Genomic DNA, 17,247 nt, shown 5'->3' with positions numbered 1-17,247 from the left:
CATGCCAGACATAAATTGATGTCTAGCTTTTTTTTTTGAAATGGAATTGATGTCTAGCTGCACCTTTTAAATCGGTTTTCTGCCTGACGTGGTCCAATACTGTGTCGGCGCCCCATTTCAGCTAACAAGATGCATTGTGACACAAGCCACGAACGACGTGGCAGTTGGCGGGCTAGGATGACGCTAACCACCGATCGGTTTCATTAATGGCGTCGACGGTTCCCCATGCGGGCGCAGGGACCAGAGAGGCATATTGTCGTTAGTGCAGCGAGTGGCGGGATTCACATGGCTGCGTAAATGCGCGCCACCGGCTCCTCTCCCCTGTCTCCAGCATTAAATAGGGATGGCGGCACCGCTCTCACCTCCAAACCCTACACCTCCTCGACTCCATCAACGACCACATGCATCGCTTGGGCGGTCGCCACCGTCTGTTAGCATTAAGCGTTCGATGCGCGACATCGGCCGCTATGTCGACCTCACGGGCGACAGGCGATGGAGAAGGGACGAGCACCGGCACAAGTCCCACATGCGTCAAGGAGGAGGGTGAGGGCCGCCTGCTATCACAGCGCCGACGCCATTAGATTAGGTTTTGTCAATTTAGTTTAAAAAATTCAAACTATGTAAAATATCTTTAAATTTGAATGAAATTTTAATTTCTTATTCAATTTAGGTTTTCTGTAAATTGGAAAGGGGACACAGCTAGAGAGGGGCGTCTCCTAAACACGGTAACATGCATTGTCACCCCCCATTCGGCTGATCTGGTATCTTTGTCGAACGTCATTGGGTAGATGCGGGCAGGAGATGCTCTAAGCTGCAGTATGATTTCAATCTCATGTCGACTCTAACCAATGTAAATCCAAATAGAGAATTTGGTGAATGGAGCTGTCCAAAGTTCCATACAGTACAAAGAGGTCTGATAGAGCCAGTGGTGGTAGCTAGGGTACTCTTGGATCAAAGCCTATTTTCTAGGTAGTTTCATGGATGCATGGAGTACACCATAAGATATGTACAAAAGCCAAAATGAACTTGAAGCCCTTTTTCCCTTTTCTGGCAGATGTTACTTGCTGCTACAACAACATGCATGCATGAGGACTATATCTCCAAAAGAAAAGAAAGAACATGCATGAGGACTAGCATCCCCCCTGTGAACCATCACACACAGTTCACTGCACAGCTACTAAACCACCAACAAGAAAATGCTATCGGAAATTTTACCAGTCTAATCAGCTGATCGATTCTCTCTTTTGTTTTCTTTATCGATCCGCCTCATACAATAGGGTGCCCGATCGATCGTCGCAGCGATATTACATGCTACAACATTTTATTTTTGCAAGATCTTGGACCCTCACAGTGGTGACATTCCCATGAACAATGATATCGATCGATTGAATGATATCAATCGATCTAATGAGCAGTGCTACCTTCCGAAATAGGCAATGCATTAGCGCATTATCACCCTGATCACTTGCCGTGGAGGGCAAAACTTTCCATACGCGCGCCAATCTTTACACCGAGATGTGCAGAGGTGCTTGATCATCTTACACAGCTTTCGTCTCTTTTCTCATGCCTGATCTGACCTCTCACTCTCCACGCACGCATGCATGGACGGGCCAGCGCCTTTCAACTTGCTTGGCCATGACGACTGATGTATGAGCTTTTCAGAGTACACCTAGCCCTTACTTAATTATACTGTGGGGCCGTATTGCAGCTCAGATTAATATGCTCTCATCAGAAATCTGTCATGCACATGAGTTCATGACGTGAGAATCATGGCCGCGGATCTTTACAAAAAAATAGTCCTATTCCTAGGTACGAGGCACTAATCAACATTTGAAAACGAATAATTAAGCATTGCTTAGGCTGGCCTTTTGCTTTGTTTCATGGCAGCGGAAATTCAATTCGGCTCTCGGGTGCATATGCCCCCTCCACCCAAAAAATATACTTTTAATTGTCAAAAAATTCACATGTAAATCTCGACAATCTATGAAAGCTCATACAATTTAGCGAAAAAATGATATTTTTTGTAGTCAATGTAAAAAAAAGAAAAAACATGTCTCACAAAAAGATTTATTTTTAGCACCAAATTTTGAATTTTTACAAAACCCAAATGGCAAGCCGATTTTTCATGCAAATACTTTGCGCGCACGTAGCATGTGAAGGTGTAGATGCAAATTTTTCGTTAGAAATTTTTGACATTTCAAAATATACCAAAGATGTATTTTAAAACAAAGGGAGCATATGCACCCAATAGCTAAAACATCAACCCCCCAATTAAACTAGGGGATTTTCCCTGCATTCCATCCGTGTACTGAAAATGCACAATGCTATGGTGAGGAAATTTCAGAAACCACTAACTATTCGTATAATAGTTAGTGGTTTCTGAAATGGCACATAGGTCTAATTTCAGATCAAGCTACAGTAGACATGACGACCAATGAAAACAAGCCGATGAAGATGTGGCATTGTCCATGTGTACTAATCAGGGGTAATATGAAACAATTTGGTCAGCTGTTTAAAAGTTTTTGTCACTTTTATGACGTTTGACCAAAACATTGGTGAAACTTGCGAACTTATCGAAAAAGAATGAAAAAAATCCAGAAATTGAAACACTATGAAATAACTGATCTAGGAATGTTTGGAACAATGAGACGAGCTGCTTGAAAGTTTTATCATTTCTGTGAGATTCGGCCAAAATTTGGTGAAATTTTGAAATTTTCTAGCCAGACAATGACCGAAGTGTGTCTCTACCATGCCAAGCACCTTCTTCCCCATGATCAAATAGGAGCCAAGCATTTAGGGTTGTGTGTGCTGGGGAGTAGACTTTTGTTTCTCTGTAACTAAACTCTCTTATCCAACGAAATATGGCAAAGCTTTTGCCTTGGTTAAAAAAAATGTGGGGTCTCATATAGCAATATGGCATCTCAGATGAATTATGTGCTTTAGTTGATCAGGAATCTGTCATGCACATGAGCTCATGACGTGTGAATCATGGCCGCATATCTTAACAAGAAACTGTCCTACGTACGTACGAGGCACAAATCGACATCTGAAATCGAAAACGAATAATTAAGCATTTAAGCATTGTTTGCGCTGGCTTTTTTTTTTGAATTTTCTTTTCTTCCCTGGCAGCCAAACTTTGTTATAGAAAAATACACGGGGGCTTTTCCCCTGGTTCCATCCAATGCACTGAAATGGCAGAATGGCATGGCAGACGATGGATCTGGTTTTACAGCTATTTCGATAGCTTTTAGAAATGGTTTTCCGACAGCATCAGGCAGGTTTGGCAGCCCATGCATGTGGACATTGTACCCATTTTCCATTTCTTTCTTGCGGCAATTAATACTGCTGGAGCGTCCTGGTTCCTGGAACCCTCCTTGGGCAAGCTACATTCTCACATGATCTGCATATACCTTCTCAAACAAGCCTGGCCAGGCTAGGGCAAAGTCGGTAGTAGACAACTGTACAATACGTATTGACGGTTGGCATTTACCTTGCGCCTAGACGATGCTTAAGCGTTCTAGGCGCACAAGGTGGAAACACTCTCTCCGGTCTGATAAGATTGACGCGAGCGTGTATACTAATTAGCCTACCTAGGCCTAAAGGTTGTGTCGATGAAATACGGCCAGAGAGAGTTGTGCATACCACCAAGTCTGTATCTGGATTATTATATGTGAATACACATTAATCTACAACATGTAAATGTGTAATTTTCTAATAACTACCTTCGAAATAATGCCCATCTAGCTCATTAGTAAGTATGCCATAAATTTCTTATCAAGAAGATAATTTATTGGTTCCACTGTCTAGACTTCCTCTTATGGCTTAGGTGAGGCGTTTGTCTATCGTCTAGCTCCTAAGCATGTTTAAATGTTGCCTAGGCATCGCCTTGTCCAAGAGCGCATATGAGTACTCCCTCCTTCACAGTTTATAAGGCACGCGCGTATCCCTAGGTCGCAAATTTAACCTATATAATTAAAATTATATAATACAAAATTTATATCATTAGAAAATAGAACATCTGAACTTTCTAATGATATAATTTTTATAACATATAACTAATGCTAACTTGATCAAATTTGCGATCTAGAAGTACGCGCGTGCCTTATAAACTGTGAGAGAGGGAGTAGTACATACTACTAGTAGCAGAAACTACACATAGACCGAGCTACATGTAGCTTGTTTTTTGAAAAAATCTAAAATAACATTTAAAGTTTTAGTAAAGCTCTTTTAATGTACCTGGAATTAACAAGAACCGTCCATTTTACTGCATCACTCCCAGTATAGCATATCTGGTCCAGGCTTCCAGCTGGGCTGATGAGTGATGAGCGATCTAGGCAAAGGCATCTAGCCAGCCTTGGTCGTCGATCACTTGTACACTATTGTCAGAAATAAAAACGAAAAGACAGTTACTGACACAAGTGACACCTCGATCTTCTCCTCCAAATGCAAGCTAAGCTATAGAATAACCCCAACCCTTTCCCCACTGTTAGGACCACGTAATCCCGTACGTACTTGCTGACTTTGCGTGCGCGAGTGTGACATTGTCCCTTTCCCGCAAATTAGCAACAGCGTTCACACGCCGCGTCCTATAAGTAACGTCTGACCTGCTTACGCACCAGTGTAGTGTGTCTGTGTGGCCGCAAGATCTAGAGAGAAAAATGGTCAAGAACCTGTCGAGCAGCAGCAGGTGCGACGCTCATGGCGGCACAGCGAGCGGGGCGGCCGCGGCAGCGCTGTGCGGCGCCGGGAGCAGGCCGGCAGTGGCGGTGAGGCAGTACAAGGGGGTGCGGATGCGGAGCTGGGGGTCGTGGGTGTCGGAGATCAGGGCGCCGCACCAGAAGCGCCGGATCTGGCTCGGATCCTACGCCACGCCGGAGGCCGCCGCGCGCGCCTACGACGCCGCGCTCCTCCGCCTCAAGGGCTCCGACGCCGTCCTCAACTTCCCATCTTCTTCCTCGACGTGGCAGCCTGCCGACTCGGTGGCCGATGACTCGTCCCCGAGGTCCATCCAGCGCGCGGCCGCGGCGGCAGCAGCGGCTTTCCAAGTCGAAGCCACAGCAAGGATCGTCGCCGACGACAGCTGCTCTTCCAGCGCCGAGGCCACGACGCCGACCTCCGCTGCCTCGGTATCGACGATAGGGAGCGCCGACGCCCAGGAGCACGCGACGTCTTCGATGTCCGCGGCGGCCAGCGCTGCGTCGCCGGAGGGTGATCAGGACGAGCTGTGGACGGAGCTGGACGCGTTCGCTTCCACCGAACTCATGGATCTCGTCGCCGCCGGTCACGCCACGCCGTTTCCGTCGGCCTGCTGGGAGGAGCCCGAGGAGGACGGCGAGATGATGAGACTGTGGAGCTTCTGCTAGGCCCCACGCCCCAGCGTCTTCCGAGCACTGATCAGCGCATCCGAATGCTTCCATTGATTCTTTTCACCGCTACCCTCAACCTCAAGCGTTGCTTAGCTGCATCTGCATGCATGGATCATCTTAGGCTCTCGGTTCATGTCTGCTTCCATAGATTCTTTCGTTCCTTTGGCATCGGTATGAAAAATATTAGATTTTCTTGTTTATTTCGTGAGAATTTTATTAATACCATATATACTCCTACACTGTATTTTATTTGTTGATGAGTGAATCGAGTGAGACTGATAGCATTGCTGCATTGGATGCTTTTGGATTTGTTCCGTTTTGCTTCAGCTTATGTTCTTCAATATTACAATTAGTTTATTCTGAAAGTGCTCGGAAGAACGCGCTTTGTGTCTCGTGCCTAGGGGATCCTTCGTGTTTAAGCACCCCCACACTCATGCAGGAGCTAGCTGTACCTGTACTGGTCTGTAACCATATGCAAACCTAGCTAGGGTTTTAGTATTGTAAAGCAAAGGTGATACCATCAAACTATGCTTTCGATCTAGCTAAGATTCCAATGCACCTGCTAGCTGTTTTCCTTTCCCACTTCACCTGATTTTTTAATGAGTTTTAAAACGCATTTCAAAATATCAAAAAAAATGGAAAAATGTCGCCCATACATATCCATGTTCTATATGCTTACAAAGGAGTTTCACGGAAAAACGATATTTTTTTTGTGTTCAGTGTGAAAATACAAAATTCATTGCTTAAAAAGAGCTCTTCATTAGTGTGGCGTTTTAGAGGCCGAGCTACATGTAGCTCTTTATTTTTAAAGACTTAAAAGTTGTATTTTTAAGTTTCAAAAAAATCTAAAATAAAATTCTAGAGGTAGCCAATGATATATGCTACAAATGGTACAAAATTTTATTGCAAACTGATCTATATTATAGGCTACACGAAATTGAAAAAATCTGACAGAAGATACATCGCGCCTATGGGCCGCTATAACTATCCAAGAAGACACTCGAAAAAGGTGCCATCCTCTCTTTCCTCAGTAAGGGAGTGACTAGCTACTCCGACTTCTTATTCAAGTTCAATTCTTTCGGCGGCGATTGGATTACACTTCTACCCAAGTTGGTTGTACAACAGTGTAGTAGTCTTGAAATATGTACTACAGTGTTCACTATAAAATTTGTCAAAATCTGTCATTTTTATGTAGCCTAGAATATAAAGTAGTTTGTATTGAGATTTTACATTGTAGTATACAATATTGACTATCTCTAGAATTTTGATTCGGATTTTTCAAAATTTTGAAATACGAATTCTGAGTGTTCGAAAATAAAGGGATACGTGTAGCTCGGCGTCCGTTTGAAGTTTTCACTCTTCACAAGATATTTCCTTATCTTTTTTTACATAGGATATAAAAAAGGCTGGTTTCCACCAAATTTTACATGCGCACATAGAATGTCGAGATGTACCGCAAATTTTTTGTTCAGAGCTTTTATTGACATTTCACAATGTTTTCCCCGTAGCAGGAGCACATGCACCCAAACATGGATTTCGGATATCCATCCCTTCAATATTAGTTATCGCAGAGGGGGAGTATCACTTTAATTAGGCGGAAAAGAAGTACAGGCTAAATTTCATGTCCATCCAGGAAGACTAGGTCAGAACAGTGTGTATCGAAACAAGCCCTTAGAACATCTCCACTCGCACTCCCCAAAGCCCCAGTGCCGGCGTCTAAAATCTTGCCTAGCCGCGGCCCTCAAAAATGTTTTCTAGCCGACGCGGTCTAACTTTGTATCCGGCGTCCCCAGACCGAACTCAGTAGAAAGGGAGGCTAGCGGGGGCGCCGGCTCGAATTTGTGTGCACCGGAGCCCCAAAAGGTCTTGTTGGCCGCCGATTCCGGTCTGTTCACACACTCTCGTTTCTAGCAGTGTGGCATGGCATGATCACTTGCGGTATGGAAGGACAGTTCTTGCCTGGAAGGTCAAATGCTTTAGTTTGTTGCAGGTGTTTGTCTACGACAACTCCATCAATACAGTCCTTTCCGGCTCGAATTTGTGTGCACATATTGTCGGACAAAGATATTGCCATCAATACAGTCCTTTTAAGCTAGGTATAAGACGTATAGATGCGAAGACAAAACTGTGCATGATCTCGACGTCTAACAATCTAATTACTCTGCCACCGGCCACCAGAAATTGGGATCTCCGCTGAACCCCCAATTGCTGGGCAGAATCCGGCGGCAAGAAAATACTACTGAAGCTATATTGATACACAGGTGCTTGATGTGCACTACAGTACCTTCAGTTTGTAAACAAATGTCGAGAAAGTCCTAGCTTTTGCAAAAGTAGGATTCACTATTCACCTCCCCAATTGTAAAAACGAACCAGAATAGATATAGTACGCGTTCATTTTAGGTTTTTAGATCCATGGAGAATGAGTTGACACTGCAGCAAATCTGGAACACAGATAAAACACATGCATGTTCTGGACAGCTCAACCTATGATGCAGGAACGCAGGATCAACATGTATATATCTCTTCATTCCTCTATAATCAAATCAAGACTTGCCAAGCTAAGCTCAGGGGAAAACAAAAGTCAAGGCAAAATAATGCTGGAACCTTTTGCGGATCGAGACGTCTCCCATTGGTAGATCTCTTATGGCACATGGTAATAGACACAACTACATGCCTGATAAAGCCTAACCTTACTGCCCAGTGAAGCAACAGAACCTATGAAGACAAGACATTGGTTCTTCGTTCTTTAAAAGTTACTGAAGACACATATAACACTACTCATAATTCATATAATTAGGAACAAGAACAGATAACTCAGTCCATCTAAAAAAAGAAAATAAGATATGTACCTCATTTTGTTTAATTTGTAACGGTGCTTGGTTCATACCCCTAAACTGAATTGACCAAAATGCAGTCATTATCTCTACTATATAAAAAGGAGGAACTGGTTCTGTTTTCTCCGGTCGAAGACTTCGTCCTACATAATTTTCATCTGACCATTTTACCCTCCCACCGCACCATCAAACAATGCATCAAGCAATTACCGCGTCATAAATGTTGTCCACCATGAATTTCAGAAAATAAGAACTATAGGAATACAATCACCATAATTTCAGGAATTACACACCATTACACGCCATCAGGGAAACATGAATTACAAGAAAGGAAATTATATTACGGGAAAGGTAAAGTCTGACCACACAATTTCTCCAAAAAGTTAAAGGAATATCAGACATTAATTTTGCGGAGATTTGCGGGGAAGGTTAAAACGTAACTACGGAATGATATCTCTTCCTTCTCTACTTCTTTTCAGCTTCAACGGGGTCGTGTGTTTTCGGCGGCAGCTTCAGGGACCATGGCAGCTTCGGCGGGAGCCGGCCAAGGAACCGCCGGGCGAGGCCATGTCGTTCCCGACGCGGGCCTCTCCATTCCCAATCTATCACGCGTCTGTGCGTCGATCCCCTTTGCTGATTAGGCGCGAGGGGACGGCGCATGCCTACATGTGGCCGGACGGTAGTTGGCGGGGGACGCGAAGGGGTGGTGTTGGTGGCCGCTCTCGTACGTTCTACAGCGAGCGGCGAGGACGGAATACCGCGGTGGCGCGCTCCGGGATGGCACGAGCAAGCAGCGACTGACCAATGATCGCACGAGCAAGCAGCGACTGACCAATGATCCTCCGTATTTTCTTCATCCAAGGTAATTGCTCTAAATCCACGCTGGTGGAGCTCATGTCATCACGGCCAAGACCGTCGTGACTCGCTGGATAGAAACAAAAGCAAATTCTAAAAGGCCGTGGGAAGCAAGAAGGTGATGCGTAGAACCATTTTTCTGCACTTCTTTGTCTACATCTTTGTGTCAATTGGTCTGGTCCTATGTTCAGTGGCGGAGCGTGACCAAAAATAGAGGGGGGGCCAAAAAAAATTCTTGCCGCCAATTCAACTCTTTACGCTATTCTTTTAGCAGGTTCACACTAATGTTGCTGTAATTTTAAGTTTTTTTTTGCCGGAAATACTTTCAAACTTCAAAATGCACTTAATTTCTTAATTTACTAAGGAATTTACATACAGTTAAGAGAGGTAATATGTATTCTTTGGCCAAGATCCACCGATCGATGTTCTTGATTTCCTATAGAATTGGCATGCTATCTATTTGTAATATTAGAGGAGCTAACCTGGAGAGCTAGCAATGGCCAGCAAGGAAAGACACGAAGCATAGTTGATGGCCCAAGTCCCTAGGTTAATCTATTGTTACTGTATTAAATTGGACACTGCCCATCAGGCCCCATCACGTCACACAGCCATAACCTACTCTTATTAAATTGGGCACTCGCATGGGCGCCTGGTCCCTTTCTTCTTGCTGGCCCTGCGCTTGATTGGAAGCGAAAGAAACAAATGCTTGAAAGTACTCTAGCAAACAACAGACAGCCGATGCAGATTAAGCATAGCAGCGCTTATGGAAGGGGGGGCTGTAGCCCTGTTTCGCCTCCAAGGCGCTCCGCCCATGCCTATGTAGTGAAAGTAGCATTCGGTAGCCATGCACTTGGTTTATTGAGATTGATTGATTGTACCGACGCTAGATCAGTTCAGGAATTCACCCCATTAATTTGGTTTAGTGCTTCATCGTGTAATGCTAATCTGAAAATAAATTCAGTTGGTAGATTCGACCTACGGGTCAGTTACGAAGATTGTCAAAACCAAGTTGTACCGATAATATTGGATATTGTAGGGATGTATGTGTTCTTCTTCATTGCCTTTCACACATTTATCATCAACTATGGAGATCTGTATTTCTAAGATGTAGAGATTTAGTATATCTCCTCTCAGTTCAATCAAGAAACCGAGGGGCTTAATACAATGTCATCCAATCAAGAGGGGCAGAGAATGGTGGAGGCCGTGGCACATCGGTTGTGATCGTGTTGTCCTTCCCATGCCAGCAACTCGTGGAGAAACGGAGTGTGAAATGGTACAGTCGCCCGGCGTCCAACCACTCAGGCGATATGCAATATCTAGCCGACAAACCTGAGGTGGTAAAAATGGCACTTTCATTTTGGTTGGATATAACTTGCAACAGACCTATGAGGAAACAATACCTCAAAAAAAACCTATGAGGAAACAAATGGCACTTTCATTTTGGTTAGATATATCCCACGAGCGGTCACCGGCTCCAAGGGCGGGAGGCCGCCCACTGGCACGAGGCTGCTAGCGCAAGCGCGGGGCTCTGTCAGTGCGAGGCTAAGATCGGTCAGTTGGGGATCCGATGATGCGATTTTGAAATAGGAAGGGTGGAAATAAAAAAAAATTCAACTACACTTCCGACACCTAAAACATGACGGAGGGGGTAGTATTGTTTACTTCGTTGTTATGAACCTCTCAGGTATTCCACAATTTCGGGATTTTAAATATGTTGATGTTGCAAGAAATTTATCCAATGCAACATAGTTAATGCCGTTCTTTTTTCCCCACTTTTATTAATGATGTACTAAGGTGGAGCAGTGCAAAATTGACTGCATACTTCCTATTGTTTTGCTCCTGGACTAAACCTACGTAAATTTGCTTAGTACATCACAAAATTTGACATCACTATTCGATGTTCTATATCAGGTTAGGTGAGATGACATACTTTTAAAGCGATGATAATGCTAAACCAAAGGAAAATGAAGGGGGCGGAGATGACAATGCTAAACCAAGGGCAAATGAAGGGGGTGGAGTGGAAGAAGAGGCCGCGAGACCTGACATCTGAGAAGGAGAGAGTCGATATTCATCCATATATGAACGGAACCATATTACTTATGTACCGCACACATTTATGGACTGAAATAATTGTTTACCGGTGGGTAAATTTTTCCATTATCCTGTGGCAACGCACGGGCATTTGTGCTAGTTAGTTGGAAAGTCGTCACGAGAATGGGAATAGTTCTCTTGGAAAGAGGTCAGCGCCCCTGTTGGTATGATATGGGTGATTCACGGATTAAGAAACCACATGCAGGTAAGTCAGTTAGTGCATACAGCTTCCATGACAATTCCTTTGTTCACTGGTATGAATACTACCTGAACTTACAGAAATTCTAGTTACATGGTAACAGTTTACAAAAATGGCATTCACCACAAAATCAAACTGACAACAAAGTCGAGAGCCAAGGATCAATGAATAAAGATTTGGATCTAGCTTCAGCACAATGATTTTTTATCCTCCTAGTCACTGAATACCTGCATTCTAGTTTCCAGCATGTACAACTGTGGCTTCAAGGCACGGAGCATATCTGCTCATGTCAAATATGAATTATGTTTTGTGGCCGATTGTCGCCTCTTGGCATGTGAACAAACTGCAGAAGGCAAAGTTTTCACTGTATTTCACCATCTCGACCAGACTGGCAGCTCATGCATGCTCTGGCTGATCTGATGATTCATCTTGCAGTGTTCGCTCAGTTGGATCAACAGCAGCTCGAGTTGTACTGACGTTGCCCACTTCTGACTCGGTAATTTCATTTTTAATCTCTTCCGAAGCCTTGTTGCTTTCTTCACTGCTCTCACAACTATTTACGACATTCTTCACATTCTCAGGCTCCTCAGATATCTGAAGATCAGATGCAGTTTGGGTGATCTGAACAAAAGGAGTTTCAGGGCTAATACCCATCCCCTGAGAAAATGCCACATACCTAAGTACTAATTGCTTGTAAGAGTTTAAAAGGGTATCTACATCAGCAACCGTCAGATCACCAGCACGGGCAAATAGAAATGGGTAATCCTGAAATATTTTGCCCAAGTCGTCGTCCTTGAGAAGCTCCGTAGCTCCTTTCTTCTCTAAATCGGAGATAGATTGCACCCGCTCAACTGATTTACTGCTCACATCACTTTCCCTTCTCTTGTCCTGAACTGGACCTTGGACATGATCTTTCAAAGACAGGTTGACATCAGAACTCCCACTACCTTTCAGTGTTTGTGATCTATGCTCCCGCACAACAAGATTGGTTTCACTGTCCTGGTTTTCAGAGACAGCTGATAATCCTAACAAGCGTTCCCTTGCCAAATCCATCTTCTTCTGGAAATCTCGTTCATCCATGGATAATGACTCGGCATCAATATTCCAGATGAAAGATTCAGCAGATAGGATGTTCGTGAAAAAATATTGAGCCTCTGAAACCAGTCGTGATTGGCTCCTATATCGTTGTATGTATAATAGATTTGAGTGTAACTGTGGAGGATTAGCCTGCATTAAGAAGAGAAGTTGCTTAATTTATGCAGGCAAACTACCTTTAATATAAATCCATGAGAGAATTATGTGGGTTCAGTTTATAAGCCCAACACAGAAGGTGTCATGCCACTGTAATCTAGATAAACAAAGTAACAGTCATGGCACAAGAGCATCACCAAGTGAAACCTTGACACGTTGACAGGCTGAACTGGAAGGGCAGAGATGTAAGAAGTACTTGTAGGTCACCCATTGGTTATGCATTATCCATATAAGAAGATAAATTAACTCCTTGCAAGATACAGATAGTCAAATATACTAAGCTTGTTATTAGGACGAGAAATACGAGGGCTGCATTAACAATAGACAGGTAGAATGCTAGAACGCAATGAATAGCAACTATGAAGCTAGGCCAAACAGCGCACTGACAGCTCTACAGAGGAAATGTCATGTCCGACGTATCCAACCACAAGGTACCATCACAACACTTTGCAGATACTTTCCCAACACATATCGAACTTGAGCAAGATCTACCGATAGGCAATGTAAAGTTGATACTTCTGTATCAAAAACACAATATTGCTAAGTGCTAACAATAGATACTTCACTTTTTAAGACAAGCTTCCAAGAAAGATCTCACCCCATCAACACCGTACTAGTACAGGCACTGAACCATACCTTTAAGGTAACATAGATGAGGACTGGAAGGAATTCGTCAGCTCCATGGGCGTCATCATTTGACATATGAGAAGCATTCATAAGTAAGTTATTGATGACTTTACAACAGTTCAGGATGCAAGCAAGCTTATCCCTTGGAGCCTTATACATGTTTATCTTCTGCAGCTCTTTCTGTGCAAGCTGAAAGAACGAACATCAGAGGAAAACATCTATATCAGTATATCACCATACGAAAAGAATATGCATGCTACTGGAAAGCTGTCATTAGGTCAAAAGTGGCTTCACCACTCTGTGTTTGGAACCTTAAATCTTTTGTGGTTTGTTTACAACATAACATAAAAATTTATGTTTGTTTTAAAATTAACAGTGGTTTTAATACTCCTTCAAGAGGGTGATAGGCAGTGGCAAGAGTGGCATAATGTGAAAAGGCAAGGTTAAATAAGTGTGAAAATAAAGTGTCAGTATTACAGTAGTTTACAAACACACATAACATAGATAGGTCAGCAGGTTTAATCTCAGACCTATGTATTAAAATGCTATCATAGCTCATTTCAGCAAGAAAGTTTTCATCTGGACAACCTGCTACCAAAGAGTGAAGTAGCACGTCCACTGACATACGAAATTTTGAGACAAGAGAAAATTAGTTTCCTACCAGCCATGATGTTTCATTCTGATATTCTGGTTTTATATCCAAGTTTTCAGGATGTATAAACTGCTGTAGCAAAGACATCTTCTCAAAAAGTTCTTCATCACTCCTCACATCTTCCGGGACCGAAGCAAATACCCGATTATACAGCTTCGTCATAATATACTTCTCAAGGCCCTACAAGCACAAGAGTAAACCATGATAAATATTGTCATGTGCTCGAAAGAATAAAAAGTCTACGACATATAATGCATGATTGGCATAACAGGATGACAGAAATACTACTAGCTACAGTTATAGCATAAATAACAAATAATTAATCTTGAATTACACAAAGATTTACCACGGCAAGTCATATAACACAGCAAGTCTTGATCAGATGATACTTGCACGTGACTAGTGTAAATTTCACACCTCCACCAAAGTTTTGACATCAAACATTGTTTTATTATGAAAATTCCATCTAAATTGTAAATCTTAAGCAAAGATGATTGTTTACCATCTAATGTTAACATATGCAAGAAAGTTATTGGGTTCTGTAACATGAAAACAACAAAATAGAACCAATTATAGTGAAAACATGGTTGCTTTGTGCTTATCCTGTCCAAGAATAACCATTCCACACCCAAATCAAGATATCATTATGCAAAATAATAAAAAATCAGTTATAATGGTTGAAATTTTGTCAAACTATACAAGTAATCACGAAGGATCACAAATTGCTTGTCAAACATTCAAAAATTCAAAGGTGGTGTGCGATTACAATCTTGATTTATGGTTTTAATAATTTAGTTGAGAGCTACCCAACTTGAAAATGCTTTAGGAGTTGTGCATCAAGTGCCATAGTAGTGTCATATATCAGTGTTTGGTTGAGATGATTTGACAAACCTATGCATTCCTGTGGAGCTTAAAATGCATGCATCAAGCAATCAACAGACCGCAAATGTAATAACATGATAAATGATGTCTGAATCTTTGACAAGGACATTTCATATTGTCACATGAAAAAAAGACAACGAGACAGCAAGAACAAGAAAAAAAATGTGATTATTTTTCTAGTTTACCCTACTGTCAAATAAACTCAGCCCATTTATCAAAGAACAAAAGTCATAGACCAACCATGTTAGAAACTACAGTTTGCAGGGTCAAATACTTGAGAATCAGATTTCAAGTAAGTACTTACATCGCCATCACTCAAAAACCAAAATGAGAGAACATGTAGTCTTTTTTAAAAGGACTTCAGAAAATTTGCAATCAGCATGAAGATAGAACTTTTTTCTAGACATGTAGTTCTATTAACAGTACCACAGAATAAGTAAATTACCTCACCAGCACTCTCTAGTTCTTCTTGAGAACTGCCAGCCCAGGGAGTGTGGGATCTGAAAGCACCTTCCATATTTTGAAGGAACTCTTGGACAGCTGCACTATCTTTTTCTGGATCAGGAGCTCTGTTTGAGAACGTCACGATAAAGCTGTATACATAAAACATGACTACATTAATGTCATATATTTACGTTAAAACCTACATATATGACAAGTATTAACTAGGCACCGATACTGAGGACCCACAGTATCTATCTGCGTGTAGAAGAACCACGTAAGCCCACAAGCTTACAAAGTAATTCAATACTGAGGCTAGCCTTGTTGGCAACATAGTATAATTTATCAATATTTGACTATGATAAAATCCTTGCAACACAACGTAAGCTCAAACCTAGTGGTTATCTGTCTAAAATCAAGTACACGCCTAGGCAGGGACAGACAGTCAGTTCCCTCTACAAGTTGAAAAAGGTTCGTCACATTGCCTTCTACTTCTATATCTACATCAAGCTGCACAGCCTGCATCCCTGTACAGTGGCCCACCATAGCCATTGAACCCCGAATTACACAAACAACGGTTGGCAAATGAATGAAGACACGAGCAGCAGTCCTAGGTTATGCTCTCCAGAGACCCTAGCACAGCAGTAGAATCCCCTTCAGTGTGCGCTCAAGGTCTACCAAATTCCCACTAATAAAGGACAGTAAAATGACTCATCCCACACTGATTCAACCTCGGCGCCTCGCGCAGGGACCGACAGATTTGAATAAACCCACCACCCCGGATCTCTACACCACGAACTGAATCGCCTAGAAAGGAAATTGAGGGAAACGGGGGCGGAGGTGAGGGGAGAGGAGCTGACCCCTTGATGGCCTTGACGAACTCGGAGGCGGAGGGCTGGCGCATGCGCTCGAGGAAGTCGTGCCAGGCCAGCGGCGCCGTGGAGGACCCGAAGGCGTCGGCTCCGCCCTCCATCGTCGCCGGATCGGGAAGGGGCCGGGGGCTCGGCGGCTCGGATCAGCGGGCTGATTTGGTTCTGAACTGCAGAAGTGAAGACGGGAGCGGGGCGGGGAGAGGTCAAGGCTCGCCGCGGATTCCCCTGGCGACGCGGCGATTTTCGGATTTCTTTACTGTTCGGGCTCGCCGAGGAGGTGCCTCACCGCGCAGGCGCTCGCGGCGTGTCCCGGCGTGCCTTGCCTCGTTGCTCTGCAATCTGCACGTGTGCATCGACTGGCCGGTAAAGGCCGCTCGGTGGGATAATTAACAAGGTGGGTCTACTCTTCTCTTCGTTCCTAAATAATCCTATATACTGTACTGTACTTGAAATCCTATCTTTGTAAGTAAAAAAGTTAAGTTTGATCACATCAATAAATATACAAATCTAGGAAAACATTAGTGCAATACATATTTCACAATGAGATTAGTTTGATGTTGACATAGTTTGGAAGAGAGAGAAGTGCAGTTTATGTCAAAATATCACATTGATACCGAGATAACGGAACAAGATTGTTTTATAGGAAATTCATGAGAATATATGGTGATCCCCGGTAAGATGGAAAAGAAAATACTCGGAAGCTACTACAAAACTCTAAAACACCAAAACAATAAACCTTGGATATGTGATGTGCATTTCTCGGGCCGGGCCGACCAAGGCCGACGGGAAAAATCTTGGCCTAGGCCTGGCCCGGCCCGACCGTCGGGCTGGAAATCTTGGCCCAAGCCCAGCCCATCATAAGGAAAGCCCATCGGGCCTCGGGCCGGGCCGCTTCATTAAATCGCGTAAAATCATGGCCCATGTCTGGCCCGGCCCAGCCATCGGGCCAAAAAATCAAAGGCATGGTCGGGTCGGGCTTGGCCCGGGAATTTCGGGCCGGACCGGGCTGCCCATGGCCAGGTCTGGTGTGGGTGACTTTAATGAGATCCTCTATGCATGGGAAAAGAAGGGGGACTGCCACGTCTACAAGTCTGCATGGATCATTTTAAGGAAAACTTGATATTGTGAGTTGGGTGACCTTGGCTTTGTGGGTGATACATTCACGTGATAGTAGCTT

The 17,247-nt window shown here is 43.4% G+C and overlaps 2 protein-coding genes across 2 annotated transcripts; one reads left to right on the top strand and one right to left on the bottom strand.

Moving 5' to 3' along the window:
• The first annotated feature begins 4,658 nt into the window (after positions 1-4,658).
• LOC124701561 (ethylene-responsive transcription factor ERF014-like) lies at positions 4,659-5,363 on the top strand. Its single transcript, XM_047233649.1, has one exon. The coding sequence runs from the start codon at positions 4,659-4,661 to the stop codon at positions 5,361-5,363; it is 705 nt and encodes a 234-aa protein (XP_047089605.1).
• A 5,955-nt stretch (positions 5,364-11,318) lies between these two features.
• LOC124701996 (vacuolar protein sorting-associated protein 9A-like) lies at positions 11,319-16,186 on the bottom strand. Its single transcript, XM_047234094.1, has 5 exons — positions 16,059-16,186; positions 15,203-15,350; positions 13,885-14,055; positions 13,233-13,412; positions 11,319-12,572 (listed from the first exon to the last, which is right to left on the bottom strand). The coding sequence occupies exons 1-5, from the start codon at positions 16,169-16,171 to the stop codon at positions 11,742-11,744; spliced, it is 1,443 nt and encodes a 480-aa protein (XP_047090050.1). The 5' UTR covers positions 16,172-16,186; the 3' UTR covers positions 11,319-11,741.
• Positions 16,187-17,247: the final 1,061 nt, after the last annotated feature.

Source organism: Lolium rigidum, chromosome 3 (assembly GCF_022539505.1).
Source record: "Lolium rigidum isolate FL_2022 chromosome 3, APGP_CSIRO_Lrig_0.1, whole genome shotgun sequence".
In the NCBI taxonomy this organism is placed as follows: domain Eukaryota; kingdom Viridiplantae; phylum Streptophyta; class Magnoliopsida; order Poales; family Poaceae; genus Lolium; species Lolium rigidum.
The sequence above is the reverse complement of the archived record's forward strand: the minus strand, read 5'-3'. Positions and strand labels throughout refer to the sequence as shown.

Bases quoted from the DNA above. Each gene is read 5' to 3' on its own strand.
- LOC124701561 (XM_047233649.1), top strand. From the start codon at position 4,659: ATGGTCAAGAACCTGTCGAGCAGCAGCAGGTGCGACGCTCATGGCGGC.
- LOC124701996 (XM_047234094.1), bottom strand. From the start codon at position 16,171: ATGGAGGGCGGAGCCGACGCCTTCGGGTCCTCCACGGCGCCGCTGGCC. The intron at 15,351-16,058 runs GTCAGCTCCTCT...TTATGTATACAG, and splicing joins TTCGTCAAGGCCATCAAGGG to CTTTATCGTGACGTTCTCAA. The intron at 13,413-13,884 runs GTAGGAAACTAA...TCGTTCTTTCAG, and splicing joins AGAATGAAACATCATGGCTG to CTTGCACAGAAAGAGCTGCA.